The sequence below is a fragment of the Silene latifolia genome, chromosome 10, assembly GCF_048544455.1.
Source record: "Silene latifolia isolate original U9 population chromosome 10, ASM4854445v1, whole genome shotgun sequence".
In the NCBI taxonomy this organism is placed as follows: Eukaryota; Viridiplantae; Streptophyta; class Magnoliopsida; order Caryophyllales; family Caryophyllaceae; genus Silene; species Silene latifolia.
Genome location: NC_133535.1, coordinates 142156863 through 142179570, shown reverse-complemented (window position 1 = coordinate 142179570; position 22708 = coordinate 142156863). Strand labels below are relative to the sequence as shown.

At 36.9% G+C, this 22708-nt stretch overlaps 1 protein-coding gene across 4 annotated transcripts; it reads right to left on the bottom strand.

Moving 5' to 3' along the window:
• Positions 1-26: 26 nt before the first annotated feature.
• On the bottom strand, positions 27-12554 carry LOC141606102 (triphosphate tunnel metalloenzyme 3). Of its 4 annotated transcripts, XM_074425109.1 has the most exons (5): positions 11951-12554; positions 6524-7002; positions 6136-6406; positions 1552-2194; positions 27-269 (listed from the first exon to the last, which is right to left on the bottom strand). In XM_074425109.1, exons 1-5 carry the CDS (start codon positions 12444-12446, stop codon positions 254-256), a joined length of 1905 nt encoding a protein of 634 aa, XP_074281210.1. In that variant the 5' UTR covers positions 12447-12554; the 3' UTR covers positions 27-253. The 4 variants fall into 4 exon arrangements, with proteins under 4 accessions (XP_074281210.1, XP_074281212.1, XP_074281213.1 ...); XM_074425111.1 differs by lacking the exons at positions 6136-6406; positions 6524-7002 and having other exon boundaries at positions 11951-12508; XM_074425112.1 differs by lacking the exons at positions 6136-6406; positions 6524-7002; positions 11951-12554 and adding an exon at positions 2841-3080.
• Between the last annotated feature and the right edge of the window lie 10154 nt (positions 12555-22708).

Genomic DNA, 22708 nt, shown 5'->3' with positions numbered 1-22708 from the left:
GATGAATCTGCCCGTAGACGTAGTGCTAAGAAAATGGTAATACTTGGAACTTTGTATTGCAAAACAGAAATAAGAAGCCGAAAATAGAAAAGTAGTCCGTACATTAGAATCTTAACTATTGCGAAGAATATAGTTTCTTGTTAACATCAACACATAAACAACCCTTATTTGGACTACATCCCAGAATATCCATGGACAAGATGGTCCTTGAGCGAGAGACTTCTCCGCCGTGATATTTGTATTTCTTGGGTAATTAGTCGCAAGCAACCCTGCAATATCACAAATAGTCACAGAATGCTATTAAGCTAAAGATATATCTATGTTCATAGAAGGGGATTTGTATTTCAATAAATCGTAGCCCAATATCGATTGTTATGCTATTATAAAACATTGACCAAGAAAAACACAAACTCAACGAACCCTAAAGCCATAAAGATCAAAGAAAACAGAAACGATTACATTCAAGCTTGCGACCATCATCAACAGCTACCATAGTTATTTCATCAAGATTGACCAAATTTGCAGCTAAAAGAAATGCATCTTAAAAAAAAATTCCAGCGATCAACAGGAGAATTAATTACTAGGCAGTAAGACAGTAAACTCTGAATCCTTAAGTTTGATGCACAATTTTAAAAACCAATGTCTCCAGTTAACCCCGAAGTGAATCTTCGGGGTTACAGAACCATATTTCTATTGATTATCTAACCAACAAGTATTTGAGGAAAAAGTTTGAACTTCGATTTCTGTCATTCTTATTGAGCAAAACCACAACCACAGAGACCTCAACAATCACTCAAACAATACAATGAGCCAAATATGTCACCCTCAAGAAACGCCTAAATCAATACAAGAAATGACATACCAAACCTCTACTGAACAAAGGGAGCGAGCTGGAAGAAACAGCCACTCAACAAACCAAATATTCGCAACTTTTCTGAGAAATAGTTGCCACATCTATGAGACAACCTAGTTTTGAGCGCTAAACTGGCAGTGGCGAAGCGGTTGTGCTCAGTAAATGGCAGCAAATAGTGGTAAAGAGAGGAACAGACTCGGTAGAGAGAAGCTGAAGCTGGTAGGAGGTTAATGCTATGATTTTGAAAGAAATATAAGATGGGGGATTGAGCCAACGGTAGCCTAGTAAGGTGGTGGTGGCGGTGGTAGACAGAACGACGGAAATTCCAAAACTAATTATCCAACAAACTCCCTAAGCTATACTACAGAATCACAGGAAAGTCCCAACACCGATACTTGACTTATTTTTCATGGCATTTTCTTGGTTAAGTTCAACGCACTCATTCTGTATCATTTTGAAACTGCCTAATTTGCTGGAACTACGTCAATTATCAAAAGGCATACATACAACTGTATAAGTGAGAGGAAAAATGTTTCATAAGTCATAACCAGCAATACCTAGCAGTACATTACAAGACCTAGAAAAACACACAATCAAAACAATCACACCCACGCATTCATCAACGTAAATACAAAGCATCTCTAAATAACATGAAGCATAATCAAACAAATAGCTAACCATGAAAAAGGAACACTCACTCTGGAAGTTTCCCAGATATAAAAATCGCAAACTTAGACTTTGCGGAATAGGTATAAGGAATCTCAGATTGCTTCAACAGCCCTTCGATCAACTCCTTTGCCTTATCAGGTTCAGCACTCTCACATTCAACCTCATACAAAGTCCCAAAATCAAAAAGCGTCTCATCTAACTCCAAAGTCAAACTATTCCACTCATAAACTCCTCTCACATTCTTAAACCCTCCTAAACAAACATACTTTCCACCATCACTATCATTTTCTTCAGCCTTGATCCCAAATTCATCCCTCACTCTCTTCAAAATCCTCGATTCCACAGACCCAATAAGATTCGGATTGGCCCAAATCTCTCTTGCCCAATCTGGGTCAATTTCCTCCTCATCCTCCTCTACCCTGCTAACCCCATCAACTAACAATGCCTTAGCCTTGAGGGACACAACACACCGTTTTGCCGTAGCAGAATCCTCTCCATAAAAGCGAAGACGGAGGACTGCACGACGAGAGGACAGCTCGCCGGCAGCACCATCAAAGAAGACATTATGCTGAAAGTGGGTTTGTTTGTGAAACGGAGAGAGTACAGTAGACAGAGATTGATGTGCCTTGGAATCTGGTAGCCTCAACTTCACTTCCACCTCCATATTATCACCTGAAATGTAATTAAAACATCAAAACTCTGACAAATATTCGCCACAAAAATCAACCAAAACATATAAGAACATTAATCCCAATTCATAAACAGTAATCTTCTCAACTTTTCTGAACTTCTTTCATTTTTTGATTATCTTCCCCAAAACCCCAACTCAGTATAAGGTAAAACACAAATTAGCTAATTCCCCATAAATCCCAATATCAAAACACATTGTTGTAATCGGTTTCGTATGATAATTCATGTTATCCGACCCCAAATCAAATTGGGATTAATTCAAATATCCAATTTTCTACCTTTTTTTTCTCAATCAAGGGAAATTGGGTTTTTTTAAAGACATACCTAAAGATCAAAACTTTGAAATGGGTTTAGATCAAAACCAACAAAGATTGCACCTTTCTCTTCCTAGGTTTTAACCAGATGATCAAAGAATCAAACTTTTAAAGAATCATAGCACAAATCAACTACTTTAATAAAGTAAAGGCATAAAAGATCGAATCTTTAAAATGGGAAACACACAAAAGCACGAAAAGTCACATTCTTTAATTCACAGATTCACAAATAACTCCCTCCGTCTCCACGCAAAGAATAAAAAAACGTAAACAAATGATCGAGACGGAAATAATAACCATAATAAAGAACTAACCTTGGTAGAAAGAAAAAGGGGGAGAAGATTAAGGGGAAGAGAGACCAATGCGTTGGGATTTGGAAGTGGATTGTTCAAAGTGTTGTAATAATGTCGTGTTTGTGTTGGTGGTGTTTGTAGGAGGAGTAGTGAAACGAGATTGAAGGAGGAGTTGGAGTTCTTCTTTGTCTTCTATTTTTACTTCTATTTTGCTAGGCTTTCTTTTCAACATTCTTTTTGAAATTCTCTGCTCATTCGTTTTCTGTTGTACGTATATGTCGCCTTATATAATTGCGAGGTTGCATTTGGTGAACCAACACTAGCCTAGAAATTTTAGGGCATGGATAAGCCGATAAGAAAGGCGTTTATAAAAGGTCGTCGACATTTTATAACGAATCGTCGACGTTTTTTTAAAGAAAAGACCACTACTACCCTTGCGCTCTCTCTCTTTCTCTACTCTCTTCTCTCCCAAATCCTCCCAAAACCAAGGTAACCTAACAAATTTAAGAAGAAAAAATACAACATTATCATGATCGAAATCAATATAGGACGCCCATTCATCGGTAAATTAACAACTCGGAAATCAAATTGCTAAATTTCTCCACCATTTTATTAGTTTTCTTAATTAAGAAAAAAAAGTGTAAAATAAATTCAATCAACTTGGGCTAGAACTTGGACGTATAACTTCGTATGGGCTTATAACTAAAGATAAATCAATCGACTAAAGATGATCAATCATCGCCCTAAACTAAAGATGAAACCACCATTTTATACAAAACTTCTACGTCACTGACCACCATCAACGTCCGCCATCAACGTCACCCACCACCATAAACGTCCAACTTCAACGTCACTAGCCATGATCGACGTTGAACCTCCACGTTGGAGCCATGTACCAACGTTGAAGCCCTACGTCAAGCACCCACGCCAACGTTGAGATTCAACGTTCAAGCCCCTTACCAACGTTGATATTCAAAGTTCATAACAAAGAAAGTGCATAGTATGGGGCTGAAATTTGGAATTCAGTAAAGTCTTTCCAGGAAAGATAATGAACCGTGAGTTTATGCAAGCAGATGTAAAGTCATTCGTATACATCGTTGAATTCTTTTTCGATATCGTTATTCCAAGTTCTCTTATTTTCTTTACCAGAAATATAATTAGCTCATATGCTTGTTATTATCAATTAGGCAAAGTATAGTTTTCATTAATTGATTTAAGCCCTATGTAAGATTAAACTGGAGTTCGATCTTGAAATCGATTGTGCGACAGCCGACGTGTTAATCGTTGACGAGTTGTAATGGGGAAAGAGAAGAGAGAGTAAGAGAGAAAGAGAGGAGCAAAGCTGGTAAGGTGGGCGTGGTGGTCGCACTGCTGGTGCGGTGCTGCAGGGTGTGTGGTGGTGGCAGCGGTGGTGACGGGGGACTGGGGGAGGGGGTGTGGTTGTTGTAATGTGTATAAAGGAAAGAGAGGGTGAGAGAAAGTAAAAGAGAGGAAAAAAGGGTACATATCGTCTTTTTTATGAAAAGCGTCGACGATTTTTTTTAAAACGTCGACGATTTTTTTTAAAACGTCGACGACGTTTTGCAACCCGGGAAAGGGTTGCAATAAGTGTACCTTGTGTCGGGTATATTCGTCACAAGTTTGTGACGGGTCAAGTATCACCCACTTGGATAGATAAGACAAAAGTAAAAGTGCTTAGAGAAACATAAAGGATTTGTCTTTATCTATCCCACCGGGTTTTATTTGACCCGTTACAAGCTTGTAACGGATATCGCCAAAAAAAAATTGTGAAGAAATTGATGCATCATGCATTGATGTGCTTCAACATTTAGTCATTTATGTCTGCTCGGGTAGGATTGAGTAGTTCGAGTTCAGGTTTAGGCCATTCTCGGCTTGGTTAAATTAGAAAAAAGCAATGGCGACCGCAAGTACTATTACGACACAGCATAAGAAGGAAGTTATCGTACATGTAAAACGTTCTTAAATGAGATGTCATTATAAGCTATTTAATGTTTCTCTCTCTCTCTCCCCCTCCCCTCTCTCTCTCTCTCTCTCTCTCTCTCTCTCTCTCCCTCTCTCTCTCTCTCCCCCCTCTCTCACTCATATATATATATATTATATATATATATATATATATATATATATATATATATATATATATATATATATATATATATATATATTTCTAGTAAGTCCTTTGCATTATATGAGTCCTTAAGTCCTTTTAAGGGCCTTTGGATGAAGGGAATGGAGGGATGAGATTACATCTCAATGAATGGCCACAAATTAATGTCGTCTAATTACCTCCTTTAATCATTCAAGCTCCTTAAGCATTCAGCCTCTCCTAATCTCCTCTCATTATCCCACCCTCCTACTCTCTCTCTCTCTCTCTCTCTCTCTCTCTCTCTCTCTCTCTCTCTCTCTCTCTCTCTCTCTCTCTCTCTCTCTCTCTCTCTCTCTCTCTCTCTATAACTCACTTCTCTCTAAAATCTCAACAAAATAAAACTAAAAAGAAAACTCTATTCTCTCTTCCTCACCCACGGCTCACCAAGACACCAACCCAGCCACCCCACCATATCTTCCCAACCCGACCACCAAATTCGGTCACCACGCAAATCGCCACCACTTTCTCACCTTCATTCCTCTCCTCTTTCTCGCCCACGACAACAACCTCACGACCACAACACTACCACCTTCTGCCGCCCTCCACCAAAAACTCTTCTTCCTCTGTTCTTTCTCCCTCGCGCCTCCACCCCCCGGCGAGATTCTCGTTGTCACCACGTCTCATGGTGGTCGTGGGTCGTCTTGTTTTTTTTTTTTGTATTTCAGATCTGGCTGGCTTATGGTGGGTCATGGGTTGTTGGTGGGTCGTCTGAATGGTGCTTTGTCGTGGGTGGCTTATGGTTAGTCCTGGTCTTTGGTCATGCTTAGTCGATGACGGTGTGGTTGTGGGTGACTGTGATGTGGTTGTGTGTCATTTTTACTGTTTTTCCAGAAATTATTTGTTTCGTAATTTTTCAGAAATGTGAAGCTGATGGTGGCGTTAGGGGGCGTCAGTCGCGGAATGGGAAGGTCGAAATGGTGGTGGTGGTGGTGATGCGTGGTGGTGACAGCTTTCTAGAAAGTGCTTCACCTAAGCTCAACACATAATCTGTTCAGAGACATTTGTTTTTCAGTCTCCATGGTGGGGAGTAGAGCCCATCTCTGGCATCATCCCCAGCTTCTTCTCGCACCTTGTCGAAATAACTACAACAACACTCCAGTAATCTTACTGAATAATAATTATTTTTCACAAGAACATGAATAGGGGTATCACCGTTACAGTCCTTTTGACGGATGAGTAAGGGTACTTTTTGTATTGCTTGTCTGATGAATTCTTCAGTTTCGTTGATTGCATCTTCATCGAATTTGCATTGCATTAATAGATGAAGGATGTTGCCTCCATTGGGTGTTCGTGAGACCAAGAAATTAGTCCCTAAGGAGACCAGTTTCTCCTTAAGGAATGCAATGTTTCTTTCTTGTGCAGCTTCATGTTCTTCTGGCATCAATCTTCTCCTGTCTTCTGTCGTAGTCTCCTTAAATCTCATCTACTTTCACCAATGATACGAAATTAAATTGTTGAATTGTACAACGTAAATTGAAGTGAACTGCAGTGAAATTAATAGAATTCTTTGATCTCGAGTGAAATTAATCAACTAAATTACCTCTTCAAGTTGTCGTACCAAAGTCCCTGCTGAGACGCCACTCATATTCTGTATACAAAGTTTTGCGGAAGATGCTAAAAGGACTTGAACCATGATATTGTCGCGATTCCTGGAAGCAAGGTGTAAAGGTGTGTCTCCTTGATGGTCCTTAATATTTCTAAGAGCATATACTTGTGGGATGTGTAGCAACTCTAGGCCTTGCTCGTAGCTTGCCACCTTATGGTTTGTGAGGCGGTGCAATATGGTCTGGCCAGACCCCTCGTCATAGACCTCATCAGCCTCGGGACAGCTAGCCAGCATGGCTTTAATAACCGGAACACAATAAGCGGGTTTGAGTGATGTGGCTCGATGAAGCGGAGTTGCGCCATTTGCATCTTCCCAGCATGTGACTGAACTGTCTATTTTCAGCAGCAATTCTATAATAGGCGACAGATCCCCTCCAGGTGCTTGCGTTTCGGATTTTTGAGGTCCATTATTATCTGAGATTTCCATACATTAATGTGATTCTCATGTTAGAATGTACTAGAAATTATCAATAGTAGTTTGACTGATCACATCAATAACAAATAACAACACCGGGAAGTAGCAAATTGTCGCCAAACATTTGGGGTTATGTGCAATATGCCCCCAAACGTTTTCAAGGTTGCAATTTACCCTTGGGGTGGTCAACAGTGTGGGGCGGCCGGTCAGGATTAGGGTGACTCGGAATCGGCCCGGGTAAGGGGGCGGGGCGGGTCAAAAGTGACCCGTGAGGCGGGTTTATGGGCGGGTTCGGGTTTAGACGGGCCGAGTTCGACATTTGGGGACCCGGAACCGGCCAGTAGAGCTAATCAAATGGCCCAAGCCCATTGGCCCTACCCGGCCCGGCTCGCTTTTTTGAAGGGCTTGGGCCTATAGTTTTGGCCCAAAAAAGCCCATGGGCCAGCCTAAAAAGGCCCAAAATATTTTGGGGCCGGGTTTGGGTCAAGCGTTTGGCCCAAATTTTGGCCCGGCCCAGCACATATTTATTAATAATGAATATTTTTTTCTAATAAAACATATTAAAGTAGCGTTAAAGTTATACCCAACTCTTTACAAACTCAAGTATATTTTTTTAGATTTATAAAACAAAGTATACATAACATAAATCATATTTATGAATGCATGATTAAGCATTCTAAAGTGGCGATGTTTGTCTTTATTTTATTTTAGAGAGAAATTCATATGCATTTCATCATATTTTGTACAATTTTATACACTATGTATATTTTAAAAGTTGTAACTAAAGGTATTACGCTAATTATTTTCAAGGGTAAGTCGTAAATTTAGGGCCCGAAAAAGCCCATTTAAGCCCATAAGCTCGCATTAGCCCATAAGGGCCGGGTTTGGGCTTGCTAAATAAGCCCACGTATTTGGCCCGACCCGGCCCGACCCACACAAATGGGCCGCTTTTGTTAGAAAGACCCGACCCAAGCCCGCATTGGCCCGACCCACATAGGAGCGGGGCGGGCCGGGTCCAAGCTCGAGACAGGCGGGCCGGTTTCATCTACGGATCACGGACGGGCCAGGGCCGGGATAGCAAGGCCAACCCGCACTGTCGACCACCCTTATTTTACCCTCAAACATTTGAGAGTATGTGCAAATCAAATTTATTTACGGTATATTTTTTAAAGAATCTATATATATATATATAAAAGAGAGTTTTTTCGAGCGATCTGAGAGCGTCCACATCATCAAAAATCAATTTAGGAAAATATAATTTTTAATGTAAAAAATAAAGTGGAGAATCTTTTAATTATTATAATATGTATATTTCCTAAATTATATTCAAGTGATATTTTCAATTTTTATATCAACCTTTTGCATTTCATTTGGCAAAAAAATATCGTTTAAAAAATTATGAAAATAATATAATTAGCTTTGTGGTAAAAAATGCTATCATTAGAGTATAGATTTCATATTCTTTGCACATATTAAAGATGATGTACTTCGTAATATGTAAAATTGTGTACTTTTTAGTATGTTTTGTCCCACATTGGAAAATAATGTAGGTGCGGTGAATATGCTACATATAAATAGTAGAATTGTACCACATCGAAAGATTAGTACAAGTTGATGTGATCCTATGATTATAAATAGGAGGCATATTTGGAACTTATGATCCACCCAAAAAAATTTGAGTCTCATAAATATTGTTTTAAAGAGCTCTTAAGATTTTCAATCATTATCTACGATATGATATAAAAAATAAAGTGGAAATCGTTGGGAACTACCCGGGAAAGAGTTAAGAACATGAGCAAGAAAATCAAAAAATACAAAACTAAAGGTTTTACTAAGGTTTTACTAATGATAGTCTCGTGACAGAGTACAAAACTAAAGAAATAATGTCAGTAAAAAAATTATGAAAATAATATTATTAGATTCATGGTAAGAAATGCTATCATTAGAGTATGTATAGATTTCATATAATTTGCACATATTAAAGATGGTGTATTTCATATTATGTTATATGTCCCACATTGAAAAATAATATAGGTGTGACAAATATACTACATATAAAAAATAGAATTTTCCCACATCGAAATATAACATAAGGTGGGTAATTCCATGATTATAAATAAGAGGCATCCTTGGAACTTAGGCATCAACCCAAAATCATTGAGTATCTTAAGTACTATGTTTAAATAATATAATAGAATTGTGTTAAAAAAAATTCTATCATTAGAGTATAGGTTCATATCATTTGCACATATTTTTATTATGATAAAAAAAAATAGAAAACAAATGTATGAATATTAATAGATAATATAGTATTTACTTATTATTAAATCGGGTTGGATGTCGAATTAGGTTCAAAAATATGGTGTACTTTTAAATATGTTATTCATCTCACATTGAAAAAGAAAGTAGGTGTGATAAATATATACTACGTATAAATAGTTGAATTGTCCCAAATCAGAAGATTATCATAAGCTGAGGTGATCCCATGATTATAAATATGATTTATCCTTGGAACTTAGGTATCACCCCAAATATATTAATCTCTCAAAGTATACTTATTATATAAGAGACTTTAAACATAATCTTGAATTAAATGTTAAATTTTTAAAGTTGTAACATTTTTTTTAGGTGGGAGAAAGAGCGATAAAATGGTCAGTACTATAACGGAAATTTTTCATGATACCCTCAAATTTTGGTAGATTGCACATAATACCCCTAATTTTAAGTTTCCACATATAATACCCTTATGTTTACTTTTTTTTCATAACGCTATTACTCCTATGATCAGTAACTAGATGAGTAATTGAGCATGCCATGCTATTTGTGTTTTGTTATTTAGGTATTAAATGTTAGTTTATTAAACAAAATATGGATTTAGGAATTAGATAATGAAGTGTTTGTGTAATAGATAACAAAAGAAAAAGGCGTCCCCAAGTCATAAGAGTAATGGGCTTATGACGAAGTTGTCAAATGGTATTCTGAGAAAGAAAAAGGTGAACACAAGGGTGCCATTTGTAGAAACTTAAAATTAGGGGTACCATGTGTAGTCTATCAAAGTTCAAAGTTATCATGAGAAATTTCTAATATTATAATGATATAGTTAATTAAATTTTCATTTAAAAGAGAGAGATATTTGTACCAATAAAACAATAAAGGGGGAATTATTTTTTAATTGTTATTTTATTGCCACGCCATCAAACTTAACGTCCATTTAATAACCTTTACATTAGGGGGTACCATGGGCAAAAAATGGAACCTCAAGGGTATCGTAGGCAGATTCTTAAAAGTAGGGGTAACATGGAAAATCTGACAAAATTAAGGGGTACCATGGAAAATTTCCGTATCTCAATTATGATTTTTTTTTGAAGAAAAACAACGTACAAATATTAATGGAGAGTACTTGATCATATTATTAAATTTAAATATAACTATTAGATATAATGAGTAGCAATTGTCCGTATTCGGTATTCAGGATCTGGTTGGATGTCGAACTAAGTGGAAAAAAGATAGTGTAATTCTGAGTATGTTATTTGTCCCACAATGAAAAATAATGCAGATTTGATGAATATATATATTACGTATAAATAGTAGAATTGTCCCACATCAGAAAAATAATCCAAGTTTGGTGAATATATTACATATAAATAATAGAATTGTCCCACATCGAAAGATTAGGATAAGGTAGGGTGATTATATGATTATAAATAAGAGTTAACCCACGTATATATTAATCTTTTTTTTTTTTGAAAGAGATATTTTAATAATATGTAAACCAATAATTAGACATAGAATGTAAACATTAAACCCATATAACGTTTTTTTTTTGCATTATAAATAAGTTTATTATCCCGTTGCAACGCACGGGCATTCAAACTAGTTGTTAATAATTTTAGGAAAAATATTTAGTTTTTTTATAAAATGTAAATATTTTTTTTCTTTAAAATAATTTAAAATTTTCTCTAATTGATATTAATTCAATTTCGATTATGATTTCATTTGTTAATTTTGTTTTTGAATTTTGACTATATATTTTATAAAAAGTATAATCAATTTTCACTTTTTATATATGATATATTGAATTTTCTCTTTGAGATTTGATCTAATCACAGTTAGACAAATTAATGGGCTCAATTACCACTTTTGCTAAAAAATTAATAATAAATATACAAACGTAATTTATTTTCACAGTACACATTTTACTCATTTCAATACAATTTTTACATTAATTTCCATTTACATAACCTTGAACTATACCCCCTAAATTAAGTTCTCTCAAATTCCAACCATACAACCTCCGAATTCGATCATAATTTCTTCAATTATACAATACAAATCGAATATATAACATGTTTTTGGTTGGTTAATTATAAATTATACATGAAATTAGTGTTCATTAATTAGAATTATGGACTATTAAGGGTTTTGGTTTTATTAAGGTGTTGTTTGGTGGTTAGGGCTGGCGTAGATTCCGGGCGGTTGGGAGGACGATATGGCTCTGACGATCGTCGGAATCGAGAAGGAGTGAGGTGTTTGATGAAGGGGGGGCGAGTAATATAGGAGGTCGTCGACGGGATTACGCCGGAGATTCGCCGGTGGCCGATGAGATGACGGCCGGCAGAGTGAAAAAGGGCAAACAGGGTTGTTGTTGGTGGTTGCTGGTGGAGGAGGTGGTGTTAAATTGAATTACACTTTTTTTGTCTTTTACGTGGTAAAATTTTTCTGTATTGAGTAAAATTTATACTGCGAAAATCAACTCTTAATACAAATATATATCTCAAAATAGGTCGTAGAAGGTAAAAACAACTTTCAAAACTTCGACAATAATCTCAAAATCAAACAAATTGTAAATGGCAAACCATCAGTCAAATGAAAACAATGAATTTGAGATCTAAATCAAATGGAACAAGGTAAATGAAAGGTATTGGATAAGGGAAGAAATAGAATTACCAAAAACATGGTATTGGATAGCAAGATGAAGAAGTGTCTCCTTAGAACGATTCACTACACCAGCAAGATAACCATCCTTCTCAACCAAATACACGGCTAATGAAACGTTTCCGTAGAGAAGCGCAACGTGAGCCGGCGTGTTACCGTACTTATTCATAACCCTCCACGGGAACACACTGTCGCTGCCACATTGCACAGTAAAATACTCGTAAAGTTTGTGGACGACAGCCTCGTCTCCAACCTCGGCCGCAATGTGGAGCGGAGTGTTTCCGTGGCGGTTCTGGTCGCATATTAGTGATTCACAGGTTGGTGTCTTAGGGAGGCTATTGAAAGCTGCTTGTATAAAATGGACTTGCTGGTGTTGGGCTGCTATGTGGATTATATTGTTGTTTTGGGACGTTTTTCTTAGTAATTGCTCTTCTTTTTTGTTGCTAAAGACGGTTACGTCGCCTACCACTGCTGCGTTGTAGACCTCCTTTTCCATTGATTCTGACATTGACCGCCTTCTAGCTCGCCTTCGTTTATCTCAGGTTATGGGAGTTTTGTAGGGAAATCCAAGTCTTTGAGACTATAAATATTTATACGGAGTAATATCTTTCGTTGTAGGCGTAAAATGGACCTAAAAGCATATTATACTCTTAATTAGCTGTTATCTTTCTATCACAGTCATTTGTTGTCCTACTTTATTTTGGACTGTTTTAGTTAATTATTCTTCTTTTTATTTTAATAATGAATTTGATAAACAATTTGATCATTCACTCTCAATTTGGTTCACTTGTCCTTTAGTAATTGGTCTCCTTCTCTTCCTTGATCTTTGTATCAAAATCAAAGGATAACAATGAAATGAGGGAATACTTATTAACCGAATAACCACATATATGAGTTTTCCGTACCTGTGATACGTTTATAAATTATACTTTATCTGTTTTAATGAGTTGTATACGTTTACTTTATACACGTACATTTTCTTTTTCTCATATTTTCAGCTACACAATACTAAAGATTATAAAAATCTGATATTTATAACGCACTCGATAAGACAATTTTCAAAAGATCTCAGGGGACTATCTTTATATTAGAAGTTATAATGAAGATTCTTATCACTTATGAATAATACACAAAAAGCAAATGTATACACCTCATTGGAACGGGTGAAATAATACGTTTATAACCATCTCAAATAAGTATTTGTATTATTATATAAGGAATATAAGAAATGAGAATAGTATTTTGACTTTTGAGTCAATACGAGTATACGACTTGCTACTTTATCCCTGGTGTAATACTGTAATAGAGACGTGCCTTAAAAATGTGAACTGCTTGGCACCTGCCTACATGGTACATTTATGGAGCGAAGACAACATAAGAAAAAGTTCAATCCATAATAAATAAGCACAAGATAATGCTAGGAAGTTACCGGTTGATACAAGACTCTATACCACCTTATTTATAAGAGAATGACAGGATGTTCATCGTTTCTGGAGAAAAAAATGGCACGGCCAAAACCACGAACGTACTTAGGCGTGTCGGTCCAACAACCCGCGTACCGTTTCCAGCTCTAGGTACATGCACAACACAAATATAACCCCAACAAATTGTAATCAACGACCAAGTCACATAAATGACAAAAAGAGCACAAATTAGCGGGTCGTAGTCAATCAAGCAAAATATCTTTGTAGGCTAATATAGGCCATGGACTATAACTGTATAACGGGCCCAGCCTTGTTTGAATGGGGCCATTGACCCACAAAAGGATAAAATCAACATATTGACACTTCACTTTCAATTGGATTTTCCACGACATTTCATTATTCACAAATCACAATTTGCTTTGTACGTCCATTTGATAACCTCGTAATTTTTTTTTTTCGAAATTACTTATTCACATACGAACTTTACCCTTTCACATACATTCTTCCATTAACTTTCCATATTATACCCTTTTCATAAAGGTAAACAAATTAAATCTTCTATGCATCTTTTTCCTCTAACATCGAATCCAATTGTTTTAAAACTTTGAATAATGGATAATAAATTCCAAAGTGTAACACCCCAACGATCCGGTCAAGATAATTGGAGCGTTACCATCTCGGTTTTCTGAGGTAGTGTTTCAAAATTTCGATAAAAGAACATTTTATAAATAAACATAATGTTTAGTGAATTACATAAACGTAAACAAATGAATAGAATAACAACTCGTGACAATTATACTTTCTAGCCAACTATACTCTTCTCATGACTCATCAAGCTCGTCCCGTCTCCCACGTGCTATCCAAACAACAAGTACTTAACCTGCTCCCCATATGACCAAAGAATATCATATGGATCGACACAGAACACCCCAAAAGAGATAGGTGACAATTACACAAACACAACAAACGTCAGCTTCAATAGATAAAGTGTGACACGATTCAAAGTGTGTGAGTATGCAACATGACTATGATATGAATGAGACGCTATCAACCAACCACCACACTGGTACCGGGACACGCCCGTACCCACAACCACCACGGTATCGGGACACGCCTAGACATACCGACTACCATAATGGTACCGGAACACGCCCAGACATACCAACAACCACAAATAGGTACCGGGACACGCCCAGACGTACCGGGTCCGGAAGCCAACTGGATCCCCTGCCAGATGTCGTGTCTCAACCACACGAGTCCCTCCGTAACTCAAGCCATTAATGTGCACATCCCTCTTGGAGTGGGAAGCTCCAAGAGGCGACTTAAACGTAAGACGGTCTCCCAAGCGCCTTACGTCTCCATAACGACAAGTAAGTCACCATCTCCTCCAACATACAAGACAGCCCAATAAATGCAAGATACCACAACATACCCAATTACCGACTCATCTAATCAACTTGACCAAGATCATGTTATAATGCAATCCAACCAACATACTTATCTCCTTAATGATCCTATTATCCACTAAACATGTTATAATGCAATTACTCTAGTTATGTGACACTAATTACAACAGTAACCACAACATATGTAATGACCAGATTATTGAAACCGAGTAGGATTAACCTACCTTTTAGCAAATCTCCATAAGCAATCTGAAACCACCAAGCATCCGTATCATAAAACCGTCTCATCCTACATAATTTCATAACAACTATCACAAAGTATCATACAACAACTAATACTACTAATTAACTCTTCATTATTACCGATTTATTACTTCTAATAATAATTAAAACACTAATTAACAATAATACCCATTAAAATCCCCAAATTTTAGGGTTTAGTCTTAAAACGAATTATCCAAATTAAAGGGAAAAAGGTAGTATAAGACTCAGCAAGTGACAAGGAACAAGAATATGTGAAGTAGGTATTGTAGAGAGAGAAGAAAATAGGGTTTTAGAGAGAAGGAAATAGGGTTTCGAAATGGGAGAAATTTGAAAAAATAGGGTATGTATATGTCAAGGTCCATCAAGGAAAAGCCCACGCGTGAAAACTCAGCGGTTCCCGCAGCACTCGGTCGAGTGACGCCTTCATTCGATCGAGTGAACCTCCACTTGATCAAGTGGCTTACGAATCGGGGGTTTTAACAACTTTGCAGGCTCACTCGGTCCCTTACTTGGTCGAGTAGGTTCCGCTCAGTCGAGTACTCGATTTACTCTACCGAGTACCGGTCTTATAACTATGAGGTATTACAATCTTCCCCCCTGAAAGGAACTTCGTCCCCGAAGTTCACCTCACTGTCTCTTTTCCTCAAGTCTCCTCAAATCTCGTCACTGATTCTCATGCACTCTCTCTCGTCTCACATGTTCGTTTACCGTATACATTCCTTTATAAATAGCACACTCAAGGTTGTTTGTTCAACTCTCATACTTCCTCACATTCCGTACTTTCTCTTTCCTTAATTGTTACATTCACTCCTCCCTAAAAGATAACTTCGTCCCGAAGTTCCAACTGTCAAACCTCATAATGTGCTCTCATATTATCATTACTAAATTCCACAATTGACTATGTTTCAGGTTCTAATACACTCTCTTACTTATTGCCAATCCATTATCAAAACTCGTATCGTCTTATGTCATTGTTATAATCCCAATCTAGAAACCTCTCTAGAAGTCTCTCTACGGGTGCCCGTACGAGAGCCTCCCAAAGGTCAAGCGCTAGGTCTAATAATCCACGGTTCGAAACTCTAATCTTATAGATAACTTCTAACTCATGTCGGTTATATATGAATACGTATCACGGGGTATAATTCGATTATTACTATGTATCGATATCACGTCAAGTCTCATCCATTCATACTTATGCACAACAATCACGAATATGTGGTTTCCATGAAATAATTAAATAATGCCAAAATTACTCGTTATGTGACTCAACCATGAACAATACTTCCATTTCCACACATCATGCCACACATGTACCGCGTCAAATCCACCACATGATCACACATGTGTTTCCATATCCGTTCCCATCTATCATCAATATTTCCACTCACACGGAAAACCATAATACACAATCATACAAATGACCGGCCACTACGCGACACATACTTTGCATATTTCATCTTAATTTTACACAACCAATCCAAATCAAGCATGTTGATTAACACACATAAAACAAGGTTATCATATCATTTCTATCATTAATCCACTCATGTCGAATTAACAATTTCCACTTGCTTGCAAAATGCCACACCATATAACCAAACGTAAACAATTCACAAATATCACACATGTAAGGTCAATCATGGTCATCCAAGCATAAGTCAACCAATATAACCGTGAAATGGGGGTACACGCTCAATATTTGGTCAAATATCAACAAAACAAGGGTCAAGACAGACCACCCGTCGAGTGTAGGAGGGCACTCGGCCGAGTAGGCGACCACTCGGTCGAGTGTATGGTGCACTCGATCGAGTGTCACCTGGGGTAGAATGTTTCCATTCTCAACTCGATTCCAAAATTCCCTATTTCATCACATAAATGCTAATAAACTCCGATGGTGACTAACACACCATTAAATAACCGAATTTAAGCATAACTCTTGGCCCTATGGCCATCATCATTACACAATTAAGATAAAATATCCGAGACATACTAACGTCACAAACATACTATTTCATAGTTCTTTTCACAACCGTTCTATTTTCTCCTCATACCCGGAGATAGTATCACCATACCGCCATCAACAACTCAAATAGTCACATTGATAGCCACAATACTTATACTATCTCATGGACACGGCCCTACTCACTCATTACTCTCAAGGAGTATACCGTGCGAGCCTGCAATACCATTACAATGCAAGACGTTGGAAATTGTTTCACTAAATGAAAGAAGTATATGGGCATTATATTGCCAGATTGTTGCGGAGCTCATACTACTCGGAGAGATTAACCATAGATACGGAACCTCACCCAGTTTACCGTTGTGATCATGAAGTAATCTAGTACTCGTATAATCGTATTACATAATAATTGTTATACTTCCTTTTGTTTTTTTTTTAGTAATTGATGCTTAATATTCAATATAAAGTGATACGCACTAGAGCTGGCCAATAGCACCGGCCAAGCCCCGACCTGTCCCAGCCCGTCACCCCACATGGCCTTTTGGCCCGTCCCCTAACCAGCCCGGCCTGCCCCTTTTCCTGGCCTTGCCCGGGTTCCATTTTATCAGCCCGACCTGCCCTGATCCGTCTATTTTAGAAAAAAAAAACAATTTAGGTTTAGGCATGTCGCCCGGCCCCTCCCCAAATTAGAGTTTAACCAATTGCCTAAACTACCCGTATATTGAGGCAATAGTAGCCCTACGATTTACCAAAGAGAGTTCGGAAACAATTTTCTTCTTTTTTCTTCTTTTAATTCGCTTCATACATGGACTTGAGTTCCAATGATTCTCATAATTCTTCCCCAAATCATGAATATATCTCCGAAGAACAATCCGATTACGTTAATTCAAGCGATGAACAAGAAGACGAGCACGAATCGCCAGCATTTGATCCTTTTTATTCAAGCGATGTACAAGAATCGCCTCGAAAACGAATCAAACGCACCTACGTAGACCGCATAACCAACTTACGTGATTGTGACGATCCGTACACTTCGAACCCTTAGTTTAATTTATGCTATGCAGTTTCATTTCCTCTTGTATATTTTTAGTATGCTTATCCTAATAATGGCTTTTGGGGAAATTGTTCATGCCATGGGAATGGCTCTGAATGCTTGCTAGACAACACGGAAATTAAAAATATAAGATACTCCACAAGACACAGCAACAGCACCAATCTTATATATATATATATAAAACTGGGTTGAAGCGCTGTGGATGCGCCACGTGTCAACCCAGCATTAAATACAAGTATTAATTACAACAGAACATTAAATATAAACATAATAAATACTACGTAAATCTCAGCAAAATATTAATTAAAGTTTAATAAATGTATTATAAAATTACAAACTACAATTACTATAATTTGAGTATATAAAATTTGGTCATTAACCAAAGATAGATAATATGTCGGATACATAGAATTGTATCTTTCCAAGCTAAATATTCAAAGTAAACGAAAGATTATGTTCAATGGATATATTCCAAGTATTCATCACATTGAGAATTTCGGAGTATTGAAAAGGTCTTATTAAAATATTAATATCAACATCTCTATAAATTGTCCATATTCGATGTTCAACGCATACCTCCTTTATCGATGCGTACTATAAATATATACAGTATAATTCTTTTGCTCACACATTCACTCCGCCATTTGTTTCTTCTTGATACTTTTACAAGACAATTTGAAAAGAAATAAAATGTACAGAGTAAGCTTTTTCCAATTGTTCCTCTGCAATTCCTAAGGAGACCAGTTTCTCCTTAAGGAATGCAATGTTTCTTTCTTGTGCAGCTTCATGTTCTTCTGGCATCAATCTTCTCCTGTCTTCTGTCGTAGTCTCCTTAAATCTCATCTACTTTCACCAATGATACGAAATTAAATCAAACAATCAAACTAACAAATTGTTAAGGCCTAAAAAATCGTAAAAATGTGACGAAATTAAATTTTTAAGAGGCGATACTAAATTATCAAATGACATAACATATACGGAGTAAATAAGAAACCACAAGACGACTACAACAACACCACCATCAAATCATCATCATCAATAACAACAATGAAGCCCAGAAGTTATTTGCCAACTACTCCGTATGTAAAAAAACGCCAACAATTTTTTGAGATTGAAACTCTAACACTCAGCATAAGAAACCCAGAAAAAAAAAACCCACGAGAAGGATCCAATTTAACAAAATGCATATCAGGCTCTCAGGTAAATTTTGTTAGAAATTTAAATTGGGAATATAGCCTGAACAATCTAACCAAAGGGGGAGGTGGAGTGTAAAATGAAATTATGGTGGCTATTTAATGAGTGGGGAAATTTTTCCCGCTTCAACTTTAGGGGAGGGATAAATCTGGACCATTCAATTAATAGGGAAAGATCTTGACCGTACATGTCAGCGATCCATACCAGCGATCCATCTCGTTCTGAAATATGTGCTTTTCTAGATATTTTTTCGGAACTTCTGCTGCGGTATTATAATTGTAAACAAATACCCACCATAGATGAATTCCGATAGTTGTATTATCGTCAATAATACAACATAAAATAAAATAAAATCATAGAAAATTAAAATAAAATATTTTGAATAAATTTCAAAACTATCATTTTTTACACAAATTGTATAATGATTTGAAAAGGGAGATCTAATTAGAGAACGACATCATTTTAATAAGACTAATTAATTAAAAACACCTTACAAAAACCAAATAAAATAACATAAAATAAAGGAAAATGATTTCAAAGACATCATATCTAAGAATTCATTACACATTAAAAATCAAATTATATCATCAATACCCAAAAAATAAAAAATCCAAGGAAGATAAAATAAAATGTTTTGAATAAATTACACATCAACCTTTTTTTATACAAAAAAATCTATAAAATATAAATAAAATGCTACCCTAAGTTGACTAGCTAGTAAACGCCACGTAGACAAAGCCACGTAGGATCCAAAAATGCCACGTAAATACCACATAAATGCCACGTAAATGTGAGCATCAAAACTCATTGCCACGTTATTGTCTTATTTTATATATTTAATTCAATTTTCTATAAATTAATTTAATTTATGTAACCTTTACAAATTTACATCAAAATCAAAATGGTTTGATTTAATTCCAATTCCAAATTATTGTTGTAATTTTTATTAGGAAAAATCAAAACTTGTGACATAAAGTATTTGCGATTAACAAAAATCATAAATAAAAGAATTTTCATGGATAAATTTGTATTAAACCACTCTACACAGGAATTTGTGTTACTCATCGTATTATAAAATGATTTGCTATGCTAATGGTAAGAAAAGTTCAAATCTCTATGTCATTTTTGCTAGCTAGTGTGAATAGATACAATTCATGGACTGTATAACCAGTTATATTAGTTATACGGTGTATAATTTGATCATGTTAAAGAATATGAGATTTATAAGAGAGTATCTGAAATTGATAGAAATCGAGTAGGGAAGGATATAAGAGTTTATTGCTTTATTCAATTGTGTCTCTATACACTGATATACTAAGCAATATATATACTAATGTAATCGACTTATTTACGGTAGGAAATAAACACAACAGCTATAAAATTTATACATGGAAGCAATCAAAGATTGCCTTTGCTGGAATTATAGAGCCTAACGGCTCTTTGGTGTGTACTGGCTAGGAGTTTGCTAATACCCCTCAAGTTGGAGCGTAGAGAGTCAAGACGCCCAACTTGGATAGAAGTTCATTGAAAGAGGCACGACCAAGGGCTTTGGTAAAGATATCTGCGAGTTGAGCTCTTGTGTGAATGTAGCTAGGATTGATGGTGCCTCATTGTATTTCATCACGAACAAAATGGCATTCTACTTCGATGTGCTTTGTTCGTTCATGAAAGACCGGATTTTTGGCAATGTGTAGCGCCGATTGGCTATCGCACATTAATTGGATGGGTTGTTTGTGTGGAATGCCGAGAAAACCAAGTAACCCTTTAAGCCATTTAAGTTCACATGTTGTGTAAGCCATAACACGATATTCAGCCTCAGCGGATGAAAGAGAAACCGTTGGTTGTTTCTTAGTTTTCTATGAGATAGGTGATGAGTCCAAGAAAACCAAGTAGGCGCTAAGTGAACGACGAGTTGTTGGACAACTAGCATAATCGGCATCGCAGTAAGCATTGAGGCAAAGGTCGTTATCTGACCGAAGTAAAAGACCTTGTCCAGGTGCTTGTTTGAGATAACGAACGACAGTAAGAGCTGCTTTCCAATGTACGATTGTTGGAGCGTGCATAAATTGGGCTAAGATATGAACCGAGTAGAGTAGTTCTGACCGCGTAATTGTGAGGTAAACCAGCCGGCCGACGAGTCTTCGATATGGTTGTGGGTCTCTCATGAGTGTTGCTTTAGAGATGCCGAGACGATGATTTGGTTCCATAGGAGTCGAGGCGGGTTTAGACCCAATTAAACCAGATTCGGATAAGATGTCGAGGGCATATGTCCTTTGAGAAATGAAGATGCCAGACTCGTGTCGGGCAATTTCGAGGCCGAGAAAGTACTTTAGAGGGCCCAAGTTTTTCATGTGGATCGAAGCACGTACAGAGATATTGTTTGAACTCTGTGATCATGTCAACATTGTTGCCACAAATAACGAGATCGTCGACATAAACAAGAACGTGTACCTCCGTGTCGTTGGTGAAGATGGAGAATAACGAATGGTCATAGGGGCATTGACGAAAGCCGTATGTTTTGAGTGCAGAAGCAAGTTTGGCATATCAGCAACGTGGTGCTTGTCGTAACCCGTATAACGATTTTTGTAAGTGACAAACTCGTCCATCATTAGGTGGAAGAAAACCGGGAGGAGGCTTCATGTAGACTTCCTCATTAAGATCGCCGTGGAGGAAGGCATTATGAACGTCCATTTGGTGAAGAACAGATTTCTTGGCGGCAGCAATAGCGAGTAGAGTGCGAACCGTGACAAGCTTTATAGTAGGAGCAAAAGTCTCATAGTAATCCACACCTTCTACTTGAGGCAAAGATATATACATTGATCCATTATATTTTCTTCGAAACCAAATGAAGAAAGAACTTTATGGAATTTCTTATACCATTGGCGGGAAGCTTGTTTTAAACCGTATATGGACTTATTTAGCTTACAAACCAAATGCTCACCATTTTTAGAGAAGAATCCTTCAGGTTGTTTCATATAAACCTCTTCCTCTAAATCACCATTGAGAAATGTTGTTTTCACATCCATCTGATGTAACTCGTAATAAAAAATGAGCTACTAACGCCATGACAATTCGAAAAGAATCTTTCTTTGATACAGGAGAAAAAGTCTCTGTGTAGTCAATTCCTTCTCTTTGAGTAAATCCTTTAGCAACGAGTTTTGCCTTATGTCTCTCGATGTTGCCAAGTGAATCTCTTTTAGTTTTATAGACCCACTTGCACCCAATGGGTTTTACACCATCAGGCAATACAACGAGATCCCAAACTCCATTAGATGCCATAGAATTCATCTCATCTTTCATAGCATTCATCCATAAGTTAGAATCTGTAGAACTTACGGCTTGTGAAAACGACATAGGATCATTATCAGCTCCAACATTATAATCCAATTCTTGTAGATATACTTCATAGTCATCAGGAATAGCCGATCTCCTTTCACGAATAGATCTTCTTAATGGAACTTGTTCATC

Coding starts and splice junctions, on each gene's coding strand:
- LOC141606102 (XM_074425109.1), bottom strand. CDS start 12,446: ATGTCAGAATCAATGGAAAAGGAGGTCTACAACGCAGCAGTGGTAGGC. Junction 7,003..11,950: donor TATCCAATACCATGTTTTTG/GTAATTCTATTT, acceptor TGGAAATCTCAG/ATAATAATGGACCTCAAAAA. Junction 2,195..6,135: donor CCGTCAAAAGGACTGTAACG/GTGATACCCCTA, acceptor ATTACATTTCAG/GTGATAATATGGAGGTGGAA.